This window comes from Arvicanthis niloticus, chromosome 3 (assembly GCF_011762505.2).
Source record: "Arvicanthis niloticus isolate mArvNil1 chromosome 3, mArvNil1.pat.X, whole genome shotgun sequence".
Lineage (NCBI taxonomy): Eukaryota > Metazoa > Chordata > Mammalia > Rodentia > Muridae > Arvicanthis > Arvicanthis niloticus.
In genome coordinates, this window is record NC_047660.1 from 101,839,271 (window position 1) to 101,856,837 (window position 17,567).

The following is a 17,567-nucleotide window of genomic DNA, read 5'->3' on the forward strand; positions in this document are numbered from 1 at the left end:
TGTCTACCCTTTCCATGGCAGGAAGACGGCACAAAAACCCACCCCACTACAGTGAACTGTGTACATTATCATTGCCATCTGGGGACATGGTGCAACTCTTCTCCTCCCTGGTTCACTACAGAGGTGCAGCTGGCAGACTTTCTGTACAAGAATGAAATGTGACCTTTCAAGTTAGGGCACACCTGCCCTATTTCTCCCCCAGACGAGCCACTGCCTGATGACCACATTCTCAACTGGAACAGTGTCAGACAGGGCAGAGACTGAAAAGGGTCAGATAGGTCCACGTGTGGTCTGTGAGGTGAGGTCAGGTCAGGGCACAGTCTATGGCCCCAAATTATCACCACTTCAGAAACAAGCAGAAGAGTCTAGCTTCAGGAGCAGACACTGGAGCCAGACTGCCTGCCTCTAATCCTTCCTCATTGTATAAGCTTGAGTGAGTTATTTCATTCCCTCTCTGGTCATTTGCCCTGTGACCACCTCAGGTGGGGCAAAACTAATCACTGTAATGGACACAGAGGTGCCTGACATCTCATGTCATGTTCCAGGCATCTTCCCTACACCACATGACTCTCACATCTCACCCCATTCATCCCAAAACGAGTAAACATGGAGTCAAGTCCAAGGCACCAGGATGTTGAGAGTGTCAGAGTCCTTCTGCATTGCTTTACAATGGCATGAGAAGACAATGTGCTGAACAAACAGAGAGAAGAGCTCATCCACCTGGCCGAATTCCACTCTGCCAGTGCCAACAAACTGCCAGGCCAAGCCAAGATGTCCTTGGCTTTCAGCCAGCCATTTGTAACAAGGCCAACTGGCTGCATTCCTTACTTACCTCAAACAATGCTAAGGAAACCTCAACCCAGAGAGGCAGCTGCCAGAGGTCTATGTAACTGCAGCCTCCCCAGTGCTGAATGGAGACTGATGTATACCAGCACACACACCTGAAGGCCACTTCTGTCCCTCTCTGTCCCTACTGCCCAGAGCAGCCAGGGCGTCTGGGGTTCCTGAACCGACACCTTGTACATCTTCATAGGTTCTCCACTTCTGGCTGTTTTACCACTGTTTTGTATTTAGAAGATGTTTCTGTCCTCCTTTGATCCATGGGGCCCGAACACGATGCTTCTCTACCAGGCTCCACCCACCTAGGTCTCTTTTCTGTTCTCAGAACTTTGCACTGATGTGTTACTTACTCTTCTGGATATTTTGACCAAATCCTTGACAAGGACAGTTTCAAGGAGAAAAGGTTTATTCTGGATTACAGTTTGAGAAGAATAGTCCCTCACCACCATTCTAGTTAGGGTTACTGTTGCAGTGAAACACCATGACTAAAGCAACTTGGGGAGGAAAGGGTTTATTTTCATCTTATACTTCCAGGTAACAGTCCATCCCTGAGGGAGTTAGGAAAGGAACTCATGCAGAGCAGGAACCTAGAGGAGCTGATGCAGAGGCCATGGGGGGATGCTGCTTACTGGCTTGCTCCCTATGACCTGCTCAGTTTACTTTCTTACAGAACCTAGGACCACCAGCCCAAGGACGGACACATACAATGAGTTGGATCTGTCCCCATCAATCATTAAGAAAAGTGCCTTACCAGATTTTACAGAGGCATGTCCCTAGTTGAGGTTTCCTCCTTTCCCGGCTTCTGTCAAGTTGATGTAATAACTAGCCATCACAATGGCCAAGAAGGCACAATAGGAGCAGGAGGCAACTGGTCACCTTGCATCAGCACTCAGGAAGTTGAAGAGAGACAGGAAGTGGGGGCTTGACTATAAACCTGGTAGGTTACCTGCCACAGTGACCTACTTGCTCTGGCCACACTCCACTTCCTGAAAGTTACACAGCTTTCTCAAACAGCACCCCAGCAAGTGTGGGACATGTGAGCCCATGAGGAACATCTCACATTCAAAATAGAACTACTGGCTTCTCTCTCTGCCTCGAATGTTTCTACTTCAACTCCATGGACAGTTGTCTCCTTGACATTCTTCGGCACAAAGCCTTGACCACTTTGCTTGTCATCAGGACCTTGGTGGTCTAACCATCTCTTGATCTTGGTGAACCAACATGGCATCTCCAGGCTTATCACAAACCAGAGTTCTTTGGTGAATTTATTTCTTGCCTATCACAGTCATCATCCCTCACCACAAGGCAGTTTCTCTTGTGAGAGACATTGTTCACTGCTGTAATCTCAGCATCAAGAGTGGAATCTGGCCCATAGTATTTACTGGATATGTGCTGGCAAGGACATGTATGGTCAAGCAAGCTGTCTGCTCCACTTCACCCAAAGGCCTGGTCCACAGCAGCCAGAAACACAAAGGCTTGGTCCTTCCCCTTGAGAGGGCTGTATCTCCAATGGGCACCTATATAATAACTATGAAAATAAGAGTAAGAGATGTTCAGTGCCATAAAAGTGACACCCACAGGCCACCACGAGTGTGCGGAGGAGGTCAGAGGTCAGCGTCATTTCAAGTGAGGTCATCTAGCAAGATGTCTACGAGTAGACAGGATTCAGGTTGGAGTTGACAGGGAATAGAGACGACAGAATCAAGTAGGAACTTCAGAAGAAGGAAAGATCCAGAGGGCAAGGTGAAGTAGAAAAGAGAGGCAATCTGTGGGATAAAGGTGGTAAGGTCAGATGTGTTGAGCCAGGTGGCCCATTTAGGGCATAGAGGACAGAAGTCAGTTCTACTTTGGAATGCCTTATGAGCAAGCTAAGGCAGCCAAGCAGGCCCACCCCACGGGTAGACACAAGCCAGAGGCATCACTGATGCTGGAGCTTGGTATCAGGGCAGTTACATACTGGACATAGGATCCTTGGTACACAAGGCCACTAGTCACAGTTACATACTGGACATAGGATCCTTGGTACACAAGGTCACTAGTCACAGTTACATACTGGACATAGGATCCTTGGTACCCAAGATCACTAGCCACAGTTACATACTGGACATAGGATCCTTGGTACCCAAGATCACTAGCCACAGTAAGCTACAGATTCATGACAAATCCAGAAATGTGAGACCTTATGGGTGAAAATCTACAGGGAAGCCACATAGGGGTTTGCATTCTACAGTCTCAGTTCTCTGTACCAGGAGGCAGCTCACCTTCTCACAGATTCTTCTTCTTTTCCCTAATACCTGGGGCCCACTATGGAAATAAACCCTAATGATACAACAGAATGCTTTTTTTTTCCCTATTCTGCTGTTTCTTTCCCAACAGAAAACCCTGTGAAGTCACATCTAAGCTGTAATTTTATCATTGCCATATTCCCTTGCATGATTTTCTTCTGTGTTTCAAATCATCATAGAAAGTGATCCCCCTGCTTTTCTACCCACAGATGGAATGGAAATTCGCAGACAGCGCATTATCCAGGACACTGGGCTGACCGTTTCAATAGTCAGATTAGACATGCCCAGTGGATGTTTGAATGTTTGGGTGCTGGGGAGCTGTTCAGTTGGTAAAGTGCTTGCCATGCAAACACACTCATAAAAATGCATGGGCAAAGTGTATTCCTGAAATCGCAGCACTAGAAAGGCAGAGATAGGCAGATCCCCGCAGCTCCCTGGACAGGCAGTCTAAACTGAATCAGTGAGCTCTGAATTCAGTGAGAGACCTTGTCTGAAAACATAATCTGGGAATAGAGAGATGGTTCAGCAGTTAAGAACACTGGCAGCTCTTCCAGGGGTGTAGGCTCAATTCCCAGCACCCATGCGGTGTCTCAAAACCATCTGTAACTCCAGTCCCAAGGGATCTAGTAACCTTATTCTGGCCTCCACAGGCACCAGACACATACATCATACACACACACACACACACACACACGTAATTTATACATGTAGGCAAAATATCCATAAACATAAAATAAAAATAAACACATTTTTAGAATAAATTAAAATTCATCATTATGATGAGCAACAGCATCTAGAAAGAAACTGAAGAAGACTCCTGACATCAACCTACATGCACACAGATGCACATGACATATACCAATGCATATGTACACACACATGAACACATACATACACAAAACCATATTATTTCTGAGATATTCTTACATAAATATATATATATATATATATATATATATATATATATATATATATATATATATCTCGATAGTTTTAACTCAAAACTCCCTACCTTGTTAATATGTGGCCGTGCTCACCTAGCAGCTGACCCTTCCTTCCTGACAGGCTTGTGGATAAGGCAGGAGGCAAGAGCAGCCTCCTGTTCAGGGGAAGAAGAAAATGTCCAAGCCAGCAAGGATATTCTCCGGATGCAGGGAACAGTGGTCCCTGACATTCATTTTATCTTAGCTCAGGCAATGACTGAAAGTGGGACAGGAATCGTATTCATCATCATTCTATCTGTCCCATCTGTGTCCAGAAAGGCCATGTCATTGGTTACCTCAAATACCTCATTCACCATGAAAACATGGCAGAACCCAGATCCATCCACTCACTACCACCAAAACAAGAAAAAACAACAAAACCAGTGGACCTATGGGTAATTTCAAAGAGGTCAGCACTGCCCACATTTGCTGTGAACACATACATTCTAGAAATTCTCCCCAAGGCTTGCAGGGCCTGGCTGCACCTGGCTCCTGATACACTGGCAATGTGGGGGTTAGAGTTATCTGCTGTCCTGTGAGGCATGACCACTGACAGGGTGTAGGGAGAAAGATGGTTGCTGCAGTGCTCTAAGCCGAATTTGCTCACTGACAGCCTGGCGCCCTCAGAGCAGCCCCAGACTACCAACAACACACATCCCACAACCTCTGTACAACGACAGATCCTCTAGTTCCACCTGGTTCTGGATTCAGACCCAACGGGTGAGGCCTACAAATCTGGAACACAGTGAAGTTTAGGGCCACGGAGTCTTACCTTGGGCAGTGGACATTGTCATTGTGACTCCTCCACAAATGGGAAGGGTAATTATGCTCCGTTCACCGCTCTCACTCCCCACTCCCACCGCTGGGTGTCTTAGAGAAATCAGGTCTCCTTCACTGGAGCATTAGACAAAGATGTCATCCCACAGCCATGAGCCTCTGGTGTCTTTGGTGACATCCACAACTCCTGGAGGATGGTTGAAGACACCATCTGTTTCCAGGTGTCAGAAAGTGGACAGATGTTACAGACGTGTTTCCCTTTCCTGCTTTTGGACTTATCCAAAGGCCTGGACTTCCATGAGCCACATGGGATAGAGAAGTGGAGGCTGGCATCCATGGTGCTTGTTAGTATCACAGAGACAAAAATAGGCAGCAGAGATGCTTGTCCTCATGAGAAGTGCAGAAACAGCACAAGATAACCTGGTGGAGGTGACAGAATGCTCACTGAGGACAGGTGGCTTGTGGATGTGGAAAGTCTACCACACGCAAGTCACCTAGGGTGGGGCTGAAACTGTGATTCTGAACAATCTGGTCCAGAGAGGGCCTGAGAACATTCCCCAAGTGATAACCATTTCACTGTCTACTCTGCACAGTGCAGTCAAGGATTGTCTTTGAACAAGTAAACAACAAAGAACTCTGGGGACATAAAAGATAGACAGATGTCCCACCTGCCCTAAGGTTTGTCCTGTTTGTGCAACTCCGTTCCCTGCAGTGAGCTGAGAGATTGTTACCCTCAGTGCTCAGCTGAGAACACCTTAAACTGGAGTCCACAGTTAGAATCAAGAACATGAACCCCTAGGGCTTGTTAGGGCTCACCAGCTGTATGCCTCCATTACTGTTTGTGCATCACACACTTTCCCAACATACACCCCAGAACACACAGTGCTCGGAATGTGCCCACCAGTGACCTAGAATTCTTACCACAGGCCTAAGTATGACCCAGGTGCCAGCAAAACAGCTCATATACCTATCTCTTTTTCTTCCTCCTCCACCTCTTCTTCCAACTTCTCTCCCTCCCTCTCTCCTTCCCTCCCTCCCTCCCTCCCTCCCTCCCTCCCTCCCTCTCTCCCTCTCTCCCTCCCTCCCTTCTTCCCTCCCTCCCTCTCTCCCTCTCTCCCTCTCTCCCTTCCTCCCTCTCTCCCTCTTTCCCTCTCCCTCTTCCTCTCTCCCCCTTCCCCTCCCCCTCCCCCTCCCCCTCCCTCTCCCTCTTTCATACTTCTTTCCATCAACAATCCTGTGAGCATTATTCCCTGGTATGTGTGTGTGGGGGGGGGGGGGTGGCTATTAAAGCAATGGCCAAAGCATACACATTTGTTCAAAGACATAAATGATGTGAAAGTTATCCACTTTGTCAACACACAAGGGCAACCAGAAGTGGCAGCCCTGTCTCTCTGCCATATGAGGGCTGTTGTAAACCGAGGTTTTTTTCAGCTTTGCTGAAATTGTTCTCACTTCTCCTCCTCAGCCAGAAGACATTGGACAAGCACCCATTGTGAACGCCCCAGAAGGTGGCAAAGTTGACCTGGAAGCCTTCAGCCATTTTACAAAAATCATCACACCAGCAATCACCAGAGTGGTGGATTTTGCCAAAAAGTTGCCCATGTTTTGTGAGGTGAGGACATGGCTCTTCTGTCTGGGTCACTTTTTAATTATAGCTCCGTTTCCAAGAGTGCAGGGTATTATTTAACAGTAATTGTTAGGTCAGAGACAAAATTTGCTTATCAAGTAGATTGCTGCAGTTTGAACCTACATCTATAGCCCATCTACAGAATATCCCAGAGAGACGGCTATGTGATCAATTCTTAGTGCAGAAAAATTGAAGCCAAATGGCCCCTCGCAGCAAGACTCTCACCGTCTCTGTGGGGATTTCTTCTTTCCTGGGAGCTCGATCTCTTGCCCTCTCTGGGGCCTGGAAAGCTCACCCACCAGAGCCCCTGCTTCCCCTCAGAAACACTTCCTCTCTCACTTAGCACGTTGTCCACCTCACTTCCTGCCTCACTTTCCCAGCCCTGTCCTACAGCAGGGCGAGCAGAGCCACTACAGTGGATGGACAGGAATCCTGGTCAGGTGTGTTGGTGTCTTCTGACCTGAATCATGTCATCTTTGAGATTTACACTGGTGTCTCTTAGAGCAGCTGACATGTTTAGATAGGAGCAAACATATAGAATGTTGTCCTTCTGCCCTGCCTGAGTGACAAGCACTGCGCACATGTTAGCTACCGATGCTGTTATTTCTTCTCTTTGTCATTCTGGAACATTCCAAGTAGGCTAGGCTAACCAGCCAGCCAACTCCAGCAATTCACTTGTCTCTTCTTCCCCTGTCCTAGGATTACAAGTAGGTGCTACCACTACCACACCAGGCTTTAAAAAGTAAAAACCATGGGTTCTGGGAACGAGGTTCAAGTTTAAGCACCGTATTCTGACCATGCTATCCTCCAGGCTCAATTTCATTATAACATTTCTATTTTGCCTCTGGCTTTATGCACCAAATAGAGCTGATTGTGTCCTCTGTGGAACGTCCATCTCCCTTTGCAAAATTCCATCAGGTGCCAGACCATTGCTCTCACACCTTCAAGGAAGCCCAGAGAGTTAGCATGTGGAGACAGCACTGGCTGAGTGTGTAGTTATACCTCAGCTGAGAGAACCAAGTCTTCTTGTCTAGGTGAGCATCTGCTGCCTTCACTTGCAGCTCATCTATGCTGTGAGTTTACAGTGAGGACAGCCAAGCTGGAATGAGGGGGAATGAGATACTGCATGGAGAGATCTTATTGCTTATTTTTGAGCATCCATAGATCCATTCCCAGAAGGACAGGGCAGTAACCTAAGGATAGGAACTGAGACAGAGAAGGAACTTGCCTCCTTCTGACCTTTAATATTTTTAATTAATATTTATGAACATTTTAGATGATGAACACATAGAACCTTTTCTAATTTCCTTTCTGTTGCTGAGAAAAACGTAGCCAAAAGAAACGTGGGGGAAGAAAGGGATTATTTGATTTACACTTCTAGGTCTGCTGAATGGTTCTTCTCAAGAGTGGGCTGAGCCGTGTGTGAGCATTACCTGGGAACTTGGGAGACACTAAGGGTGAGACCCACAGAGAATCCTGGAGGGGCTGGAATGGGTTCTGTTCTGCTCTCTCCAGCCAGTCCTCGTGCTGTCTGTCACCAGGCTCAGACTTCCTCCTTCCAGCTCCCTCTTGAGTCAGGCATCCAAGGATATAATTAGCACAAGTCAGGACTTAGACAAAAGCAAATCATTAGTCCGTAGTCTAACAGAATCCTGTTTCTCATAGAGAAATAAAAGCAGTTTAAATTGAACTTTGAGTAGGCTGACTACTGAACAGAAGTAGATTACTCAGTTTCTTCCAGCACGATTGCTTTTAGTTGCATAAAATAACCTTAACTGGACTAGTCAGGAGTTCCCAGGAAGACAGATACTATGTACAATTTACATAGTCTTTATTCATGGAAATTTCCCATAGTTTACCTATTGGGAAGGTGTGTTGGCCTTGAATTGTGATAGAGCTAGTTTCAAATCCCAGCGTCATCTACACAATATCCCCACGCCATGCACACTAGCACATTACACTCTGAGTGTGTTTTTCATATGTGTGGATGAAACTGGAATTCAAATGTTTACCTTACTGTATTAACTGTGAAGTTTAACTGAGATGACCGTGTAAATCTTAACAAGAAACACAAGATGTAATAGTTATCCGGACCCTTTCAAATGACATCAATGTTGAATTCTTGAACTTTCTCTCCAACCCCAGAAAATAATTTTCTATTTTTACTATTTTGCCACATGGGATTCTGTTGTAAAGTTTTATCAGCCCATTGCCATAAAACCCAAATAACATGGTGACCAAATAAGCTTAAAATGACCCTGAAATCTGAGCAGAAAGATCTAGCATGTCCATTGACTCTGGTATCTGGGTCACCAAAAAATAGAAACCTGGAAGGCAGGACACTGGGTTCTGGCTTCACCTCTGCCCTGGATTTGCTGGTTGACCATGAGCAAAGCTTGTCTTGACTTAGTCACTTGCATCTGGATGCAACCTTCTAGTGTTGTACTTCCAGAAAAGCTCAGTTGCCAGCTGAGTAGAAGAGCTACACACACACACACACACACACACACACACACACACACACACACACAGGGAGAGAGAGAGAGAGAGAGAGAGAGAGAGAGAGAGAGAGAGAGAGAGAGAGAGAGAGAGAATTCTGCTCAGCAGCACTTATGAATAAAACTACTGTACAAACTCCCAAAAGAAGGGTTGGCTGATGGAGGCGTCTGCATGCCTATAACACCAGTAGAAGAACTATGCAAAAAGAAATGTAAACTACTGAGATTATCCAGCCTGGAGATTTAAAAACAGTGGTTGAGGGGGCTGGAGAGATGGCTCAGCAGTTAAGAGCACTGGCTGCTCTGCCAGAGAACCTAGCACCAACATGGCAGCTCACAACCATCCATACCTCTAGTTCAAAGGATCCAATGACCTCTTTTGGTGCGTAGACACATGTGCAGTCCAAACACTCATACACATTTTTTTTTAAAAGTAGTTGTAGTCTGATCATGTTATTACATACCTGTAGCCCCTGCATTTGGGAGGCAGAGGCAGGAGGATTACCACGACTTTAAAGCCAGCTTAGTCTGCATAGTGAATTCCAAGCCAGCCAGAACTACAGAGGAGACTGTCTCAAAACAAACATGGCTGTAAGTGTCCGTCCAGGTAGAGAATGACAGAGTGGGGGAGGCAGATCGAGATTGGCCACCGAGGCTCTGTGGTTGTTTTTCCAACACCCTAGCTGGCACTCAGCCTCTGCTTTGTGCTGATGCGCCTGCTTCTTTTCAGCTGCCCTGTGAAGACCAGATCATCCTCCTCAAAGGCTGCTGCATGGAGATCATGTCCCTCCGAGCTGCTGTGCGCTATGACCCAGACAGCGAGACTCTAACCTTGAATGGGGAAATGGCAGTGACACGAGGCCAGCTGAAAAATGGGGGTCTTGGGGTGGTGTCAGATGCCATCTTTGACCTGGGCATGTCTCTGTCATCTTTCAACTTGGATGACACGGAAGTTGCCCTGCTTCAGGCCGTCCTGCTGATGTCTTCAGGTGAGTGTGCTAAGATTCTCAAGGGTGTGAGAAGAGCTTCATGGGATGGGGGTGGGAGTCTGGTGCTAATTCACGTCACTTAATTGGTTGTCTGTCTTATCTGGCTCTCCTGCATCAAGAAACTAGAGGCGTCAATTGACAGAGAGCTGAATGAGGGATATCTAGGGTCTGACGCTTTATAGCTCTGGCTGGCTTGGAACTCACTGCATAGACCACACTGGCCTCTAACTCAGATGCGCTTTGAGATTGTTTGTGGAAACAGTTATAGCTGTGGCATTTCAGAAGTATGTGTTCCCTTGGCCTTGGGTTCTGACAGAGCCAGCTAGCTACAAGTCCCAGCCTCACTCACATTGTCCCAACTAGCATGTTACCATCCAGTTGCCTGAATTTGGCGTATCTCCAAATAAAATTGAAATTAGAATATTTACCTCAGTGTATTACTGTGAAGATTGGCTAAGGTAACTAAGTCTTGCCCAATTTGGATAGGGAAAGGGGGACAGGGGCAACTAAATCCCTGTGAAATAATCCCCATTTGCACACAGTTCATCTACCACTGCTTGCTTCAGCCTTTGCAGACGCTAGGTATAGAAGTGAGAGACACCGCTATCCTATGGATGCCATGGCTCAAGTTTCCTTATACTGAACAGCACACCAAAACTGAGTGCTTAAGACATCAGAGATAGATAGCCGGAGCTGGAGCTGAACATGGCTGCACAGGTTGCTCCCAGCAGCCTTTCCTCTGAAAGACTACTCAGACCCTTACATGGCTGCTGGGTCCCAAGAGGGAGGGCTTCAAGCGTGTGAAAACAAAAGCTGACCAGACTTAAGTCCCACAGTATCACTCAGCCACATTCTATTGACCGACTAGCCCCAGCTCCAGCACATTTAAAGGTGACCTCGCCCGGCACCCTACCAGGGAGGCCATGATGCTGTCTTTAACCTGCTGCCATCTTTTTAACCAACATCTGTCAGAACTCCAGCTCCCAACAGTGGAGGTTTAATAGCAGGGCTGACTCATTCTCTTTGTATTTGCATCATATTAAATAAATGCAAAGCACACTGCATTGTTTAAGGGAAGATAGTCTTGAAATACAGAAAATTGCTTCAGGCTCTCCTCTTCATTTCAGAACAGATTACATTTATTTATTTCCTTGGTACTTGTCATTTTCTGTTACTATCTGCTTACCTTACCTTACCTCCCTCTCTGCTAGTTACACTTAGAGGCCATAAATGCATTGAGCCAGTGTTCAGGAGACTCCAAAACTGTTTATGGGGTATGTAGCCAAACATCTACAAAAACCTGAGTCACAGACACCTTCAAAGTTCTTTATTGAGCTGAAGTTTTATAAATATTTTTAAGTTGATGTAGAAATTCATTTCCTACAAAAATAAATTAGATATGGCAGATATTTTTTAAGCAATAATATTTAGAATTATGTTTGTGGAAATTTTCAAATATAAACAGAATGGCACACTGAACTTTTGGGGTGACTTTGAACAGACTTCCCAATACCTACTGTTCTCTCCCTGGTGTAACCCCCTCCCTGTGACTTGCTTTTAACCAATAGAATCAACATATTCACTGTTATACCTCATGAGATTCTATATGTAACATAAAATTATCGCAACCAGACTTATTCTACCAGAGCCTCGGGGACTTCAAGAGATTGACACCCCTGTGGAGAAAGTTCACATGATGGGGGAACCGCACAGCTAGTATCCAGGCTACAACCAAAGGTCATATGACCCTGAGTGCTTGAGGGAACAGAGAGCCCTCAAGGGAAGATGATTTGGAGCCTCTCTAAGGGCTGCCTTTGTGATACAGCCTCTCTAAATTAAAATAGAAATTGAACATATGTGGGAATTATAGTCATGGAGGGAATGAAAGCAAGTGTTAGCTAAGTCACTATAGGTACAAAGACACACTTAAATAATGTTGATTTACCCAGGGAGGAAGCTATTTCTTCTGCAATATCTTCTGATTGTATGCTCTAAATAAGGCAGAAAGAGTCAATGTGAGGCTAGTCTGGCTTTAACACTGTTCCAATCTTTACCACCCTGTTTTTAACAAGAACGTGCTCAAGGGCACAAAATCTTCAGCAAGAACCTTTGGCTTTAATAAAGAAGCTTTTATTATTTAATAAGTATTTCTGCAGGCATTTGTTTTCATAGTTATCATCGGCTTATGGAAAATGGATTTTATTACTGTGTAATAAGATGTTTCCTCCCAAATAAGTCAGTAAGAAGAGAGAATAGGTAGAGACAGCAAATATATGTGTTTTTACATCACTATGACAAACATTCCATAACACCAACTTGAGGGATGAAAGATTTACCTTGGCTCATGGTTCCAGAAGCTTGTGTCCACAGTTGACTAGTCCCATTGCTTTCATGCCTGTGGTGAGGAAGAGCATCATGGTAAAAAGTACAGGGTTCAATGAAGTTGCTCACACTGTGGCTGCCCAGAAGAAGTGCACACCCCTCCCCCACCAGAGTATGCACCTCAACACTGCACCCCTCCCCCACCAGAGTATCCACATCAGCACTGCACCCCTCCCCCACCAGAGTATCCACATCAGCACTGCACCCCTCCCCCACCAGAGTATCCACATCAGCACTGCACCCCTCCCCCACCAGAGTATCCACATCAGCACTGCACCCCTCCCCCACCAGAGTATCCATCTCAACTGTCACCTTGGTATCTGGTACTCTACATCCCAAGCTGCATTCTTATGCACTCCTAGGAGCAGTGAAGTCCTCAGATCTGTAACTGAGTTAGACAAGCTCATTCCTTCCACCTCTGAATTCATATCCCTCTTCTTCCTCCCCTCAGATCGCCCAGGGCTAGCCTGTGTTGAGAGAATTGAGAAATACCAAGACAGTTTCTTGTTGGCCTTTGAACACTATATCAATTACCGGAAGCACCATGTGACACACTTTTGGCCCAAACTCCTGATGAAGGTGACAGACCTGCGGATGATTGGAGCCTGCCACGCCAGCCGCTTCCTCCACATGAAGGTGGAGTGCCCCACTGAGCTCTTCCCGCCTCTGTTCTTGGAAGTATTCGAGGACTAAATGGACTGGACAGGTTCTTGTCATTCCTGCCCCACGACTGGTGTCATTGCATTCCACCTGTAGCTTTCTGTTGTTGTTTCTTCGTTTCTTTGTACCGAGTGAGATCATCAGAGGGTCAGCGGGTCATCAATGGCATAGACTTGGATGAAATGGTCCTTTGAGTGTGGGTCTTTGTAACCATTGCGTTTTGTTCTTCGGTCCTTAGTGTGAATGCTTTGAAGGGTTTACAGCAATGCAGGCTGAGTGGGGGACAATCATTATTTCACCAGCACCAAGTCATCACCAGCTCCCATCTGTCCCTGGGCAGACACAAGCAAGCCAAATGGCATTACAGAAGACTAAAGAAGCCTTAAAACTGCGACCACAGTCATCTTGATCCAACTCGATCCAGTTCTGATGTTTGCAAGGTGAAGCTGTCAGAGCTCAGGCAGCCTCAGGTTGAGCGTGGCTTTCGGCACGAAAGGGGGGAAGGAGAAGTTTCTACTCAGGAGCTCACGGTTTCCAGCACCTTTACTCTCCAAGCAGCCTGACTTGGAATGTGCAGGAATATCCACACCATAAGGAATCAACTTTCCTTTCTATGGCCTTTTGTGACCTTGTGATTTACTTCAAGTTGCACAAGAGTATGACTTGAAGACATGCAGGTACTTGACTGATTTGAGGCCACAAGGAAAGTCTTTTTTTTTTTTTTTTTTCAATATGCCCATAGAGCTTGGAAATCCTCATCAATGTTACAGCATAGTTTCCAAACCGCACATGGTGTTACCTCAAGCAGGAAGGCACCTTTAACAGCTTAGATAGATTCACAAGCCATTCCCACAAAGCTCAAACCTGTTTACAGAGTGCTGTCCCTTTTTGATGGCCTAGGAACCAGGCCTCCCCCTGGCTTGGCTCACAGAGGTCTTATCCAGGCTGTGTCTGTTGAGCTAATGATGTTTCCCTGTAGGTTGAATCTTCCAATCGGAGAGAGACAAGTTGAAATTCCAGTCTTGTTTGGAAAAATCCCTGGAAAAGATCAGTGCAGGAACAATCAGATTCCAAGAAAAAGAACTACTCATGGCGTAGGCTATCTGATCAGAGAGAATGCTCCCCCTGGATCAACAAGACTTTACTTATTCACAAATGTCTCCCAGTCCCATCCCATCCCTGTCTCCCAGCTCCATCCATGTGGTCCCCTACCTCCCCAGATTCTGAGATTCTGAGGCACTAGATAGCTTCTCTCTCTCTCTCTCTCTCTCTCTCTCTCTCTCTCTCTCTCTCTCTCTTCCCACCCCCCGCTAGCCCTTCAGTAGCTTACACACCATTATCCTGGCAAATATTCCTCGTAAAACACAGCAGACCATGCACAGGAAACACCATTAACTGCTGCCCGGCCTATCCCCAGTGACCGTGCAGAGTAGATGTTTCTAAGCAACAAGTAGTGACAACTTACCCAAAAATGGGCAAAGACTGTACCCATGCAACTGAATGTACCGACTCTTCACTGACGTCGCAGATGTGAACTATTCCTTGCCTGCCTTTCACTGCCTTAGCCTGGAAATGCTGGGAAAAACAAGCCATATTAGCGAGAATTACCTAAAAGCAAAGGAAGTCACTGTGAAAAGCAAGGAAACTCACTTCCTTCTACTGGGCTTGGTGGAGCATCTTTGGCCTCACTGGAAGTCAGGGTGCCTGAGTTCTAGTTTGTGCTCTGCGGCCTGGGTGATTTAGGACCTTACAGTTTCAGTTTTCTTACCTCCTGGTAAAAGAATTGATCTCCAAAAACCCCTCTTATCTTCCCGGTTGTTTGACTTTCCAGGAAAGGGAGGGGGTGTCTTTGATAGATTCCTTTTATATTCAAATTTGTAGCTTCAAAAAGGAATGTATTTGGGTGCTCAATTTGAGTGAGAATGAGAATTTGATTCAGAGGAAGGCAGAATGGCCTCAGAAGCACAGAGGCACAGCACTGAAAGTCCCGAGAGACTGTGGACATCACCGAGGAAGCTGGGATGGTTTGTGCACTAAAGGATTTAGCCTGACTTCCCAGATAAAACATCACTGTGGACTTGGTGTAGAGATTAGAAACAAGCAAGAAGCCCCGTAGACTCGTGTTCAAACATCTGTCAGAGGTTTGCTTTCCCAGGCAACCAGTACCCAGCCTCTTCCCTCGGGAACTTCAGTAAACATTTGTTCCCTATGTTGGCTCTCCTGGAACACCTCTGTGCAGACCATAAAAACAAACTTGCTGTGAGACCAATTCTCCTTCCAGAGAGAGAGAAAAAGGGGAGGCAGGCAGGTGAGGCCTGCACAGGCACACAAACTTCTGGGGCACCAGAGTTTCTCAGGAAGTTTCCTGATACTGACGGTTTTCAAAGAGCATCAGAAACCCTGGCATTAGTGCAAAATTTAAGCCAGGGTCATTCAGAGTGCTGTAAGGATTAAGCCCTGGGCATTAGCCCAGCCCTCACTATCCACCCAGCCACAGCACGGGAGGCTCACCTTTCAGGGACAGACAAGGCTCTAGCGAGCATGTTGAGGGCTGAGAACTGAACAAGACATGCAAGCTTCAGTCTTCTGGTGGGAAGAATCCAGAATGGTAGGAGGTCCGGATAGCCAAAGGCACGCCTTTGAGAAACTCAATTTGTGAAACTAGATTGTGAGGGATTTGCTCCCCAAATTTTTTTCTTTCCTTTTAAAGAATCATTCTCTTCTAATCTTGTCCAGACTTTCAAATCAAGTGTGGATGTGGTGGCAAGAACCTGCTCCACTGTGGGGAGACATTCCAGTCAAGGAGAGCGTGCTCATCCTGCTGGGGAAGGCTGTGCACATGCAACAGACATGTGCGTGTGTACACATGTTCGTACATCTGTTCGTTGCCTCAAGTGTACTTTGCACTACAGTTTAAATGTGCAGAACTTCCAGAAACTGGAAGAAAAAAAAAAAACTTCTCAATGATTCTGCTGAAAACACCATGTGCCGCCTCTGAGCTTTTTCTAGTCCCTTGAGCCTCAGTCCTCCGTGATGTGCTTATGAGATGAAGCCTCAGCCCAGCGCATCCCCTGCCTGTGGCCCCGGCCACCTCTGTCCCAGTGCGGTCTTGGGGAGGGCCAGGTTGGCTCTGCTCTGCAGCGTTCTTCTCACAGTGACCTGCAGGCTGGCGCTGCCTTGGCCTCCTCACACTCAGCTCTCCCCAAGCCAGCCTCATGACCTGCTGAGCCTCTTCAGAGTACTTCATTGTCACTAAGACCTCCTCATTCTGTGGAACTCAAACCTATCCATGTCATATTGACCTTTTGCTGCATGAGTCATGAATTATGAAATCAGTCTTACGGTTTTGGAGATGTAGCCAGCGTTTTGTAAGGCTAAACCTTTTTCATGAACTTAATTTAAGTGAATAACCAAACTACCAGTCCTCCTCCAATGAGAGATGACAGACAATTGAATCTCTGCCCTTTGCAGTGGCGATGGCATCAGGTCCTAAAATAAGCTCATAATTTTCCTGTTATTTTAATAATATGGAAATATTAGCATAGTGTTTCTTTTGATAGTGATAGACTGATCCATATTTAAATTTTATAGAGAAGAAATTTTATTGTACTGTGATGTAGATATTTATTATCCAGGTAAGGATTTGCCCGGTGTGTATTTTTTACAATTGAAACATTTTACTTTAATCTTTAAAAGAAAAAAAGACTATAAAAATATATACATATTAAAAAAAAAAAAAAGGCTAGGGAGAAAAAAGGTTTGGCCTTATCACAGAATTTTTACTGTGTTGTATAAATGTTTGCAAATGAAAAAAAAAATTACACGTTTTTAGTGTGTTTCCACATTAATTAGTGCCGCCTTCAGGAGCAGTATTGTGCAGTAAACACTGTTTGTGGCTTTCTCTTGCACAGCTCAAACTGACCCCACCTTATGCACAAGACAATCAGACGTGAGTCTTTCCTCTGAGGAAACAGACAATACTCAACAGAGCACAATGTGAAGCAAAGAACGAGATTGTAGGCATGCGCTGCGCTGCGCTGCGCTGCTCACGGAGATGATCAGGGCGCATGCGCACTCACGTGGCCTTGTGCCACTGCCTCCCTTTGGCTGTTCTTTGTGACGTTGGCATCTTTCGCTTAACATCAAATAGCCAAAGTAGTTCTCCATGTTTTCTTCAGAAAAGACCATTCTTTTTCCCATAATGTTTTCATGCCCTGAAAAATCAGAAAACAAAAACAAAAAAAGGTATGGATGGAATAGAGATGTTAACAGTCAGTGGAAGATTTGTGTTTTGCAAACAGTGTTAAGTGATATTGCTATTGCTAGATTGGTAATATTTTTTTTCAGCCTAAAATTGTTGAAATCTGTGATCAAATGTTTTAAACTATCCAAAAAGAAAATTTGTATATTTGGGAAAATGGATTTTTACATAGCTTTTGTATGCAGATAATAAATTGTAATTATGAATATAGTGGGCATAGGTACTCATAAGCTTAAATTCTAAAAAAGAAAAAGCTTACAATGGA

At 45.6% G+C, this 17,567-nt stretch overlaps 1 protein-coding gene across 13 annotated transcripts in view; it reads left to right on the forward strand.

Annotated features, from left to right (window-relative positions):
• Thrb (thyroid hormone receptor beta) overlaps window positions 1-17,567 on the forward strand; it is a 327,549-nt gene extending 309,982 nt beyond the window's left edge. For all 13 annotated transcript variants that reach the window (XM_076931599.1, XM_076931596.1, XM_076931598.1 and 10 more), the window contains 3 exons: window positions 6,351-6,497; window positions 9,741-9,999; window positions 12,833-17,567. In XM_076931599.1, coding sequence (XP_076787714.1) covers window positions 6,351-6,497; window positions 9,741-9,999; window positions 12,833-13,074 — 648 coding nt within the window. In that variant the 3' untranslated portion in view covers window positions 13,075-17,567. The remainder of the gene's footprint in view (window positions 1-6,350; window positions 6,498-9,740; window positions 10,000-12,832) is intronic.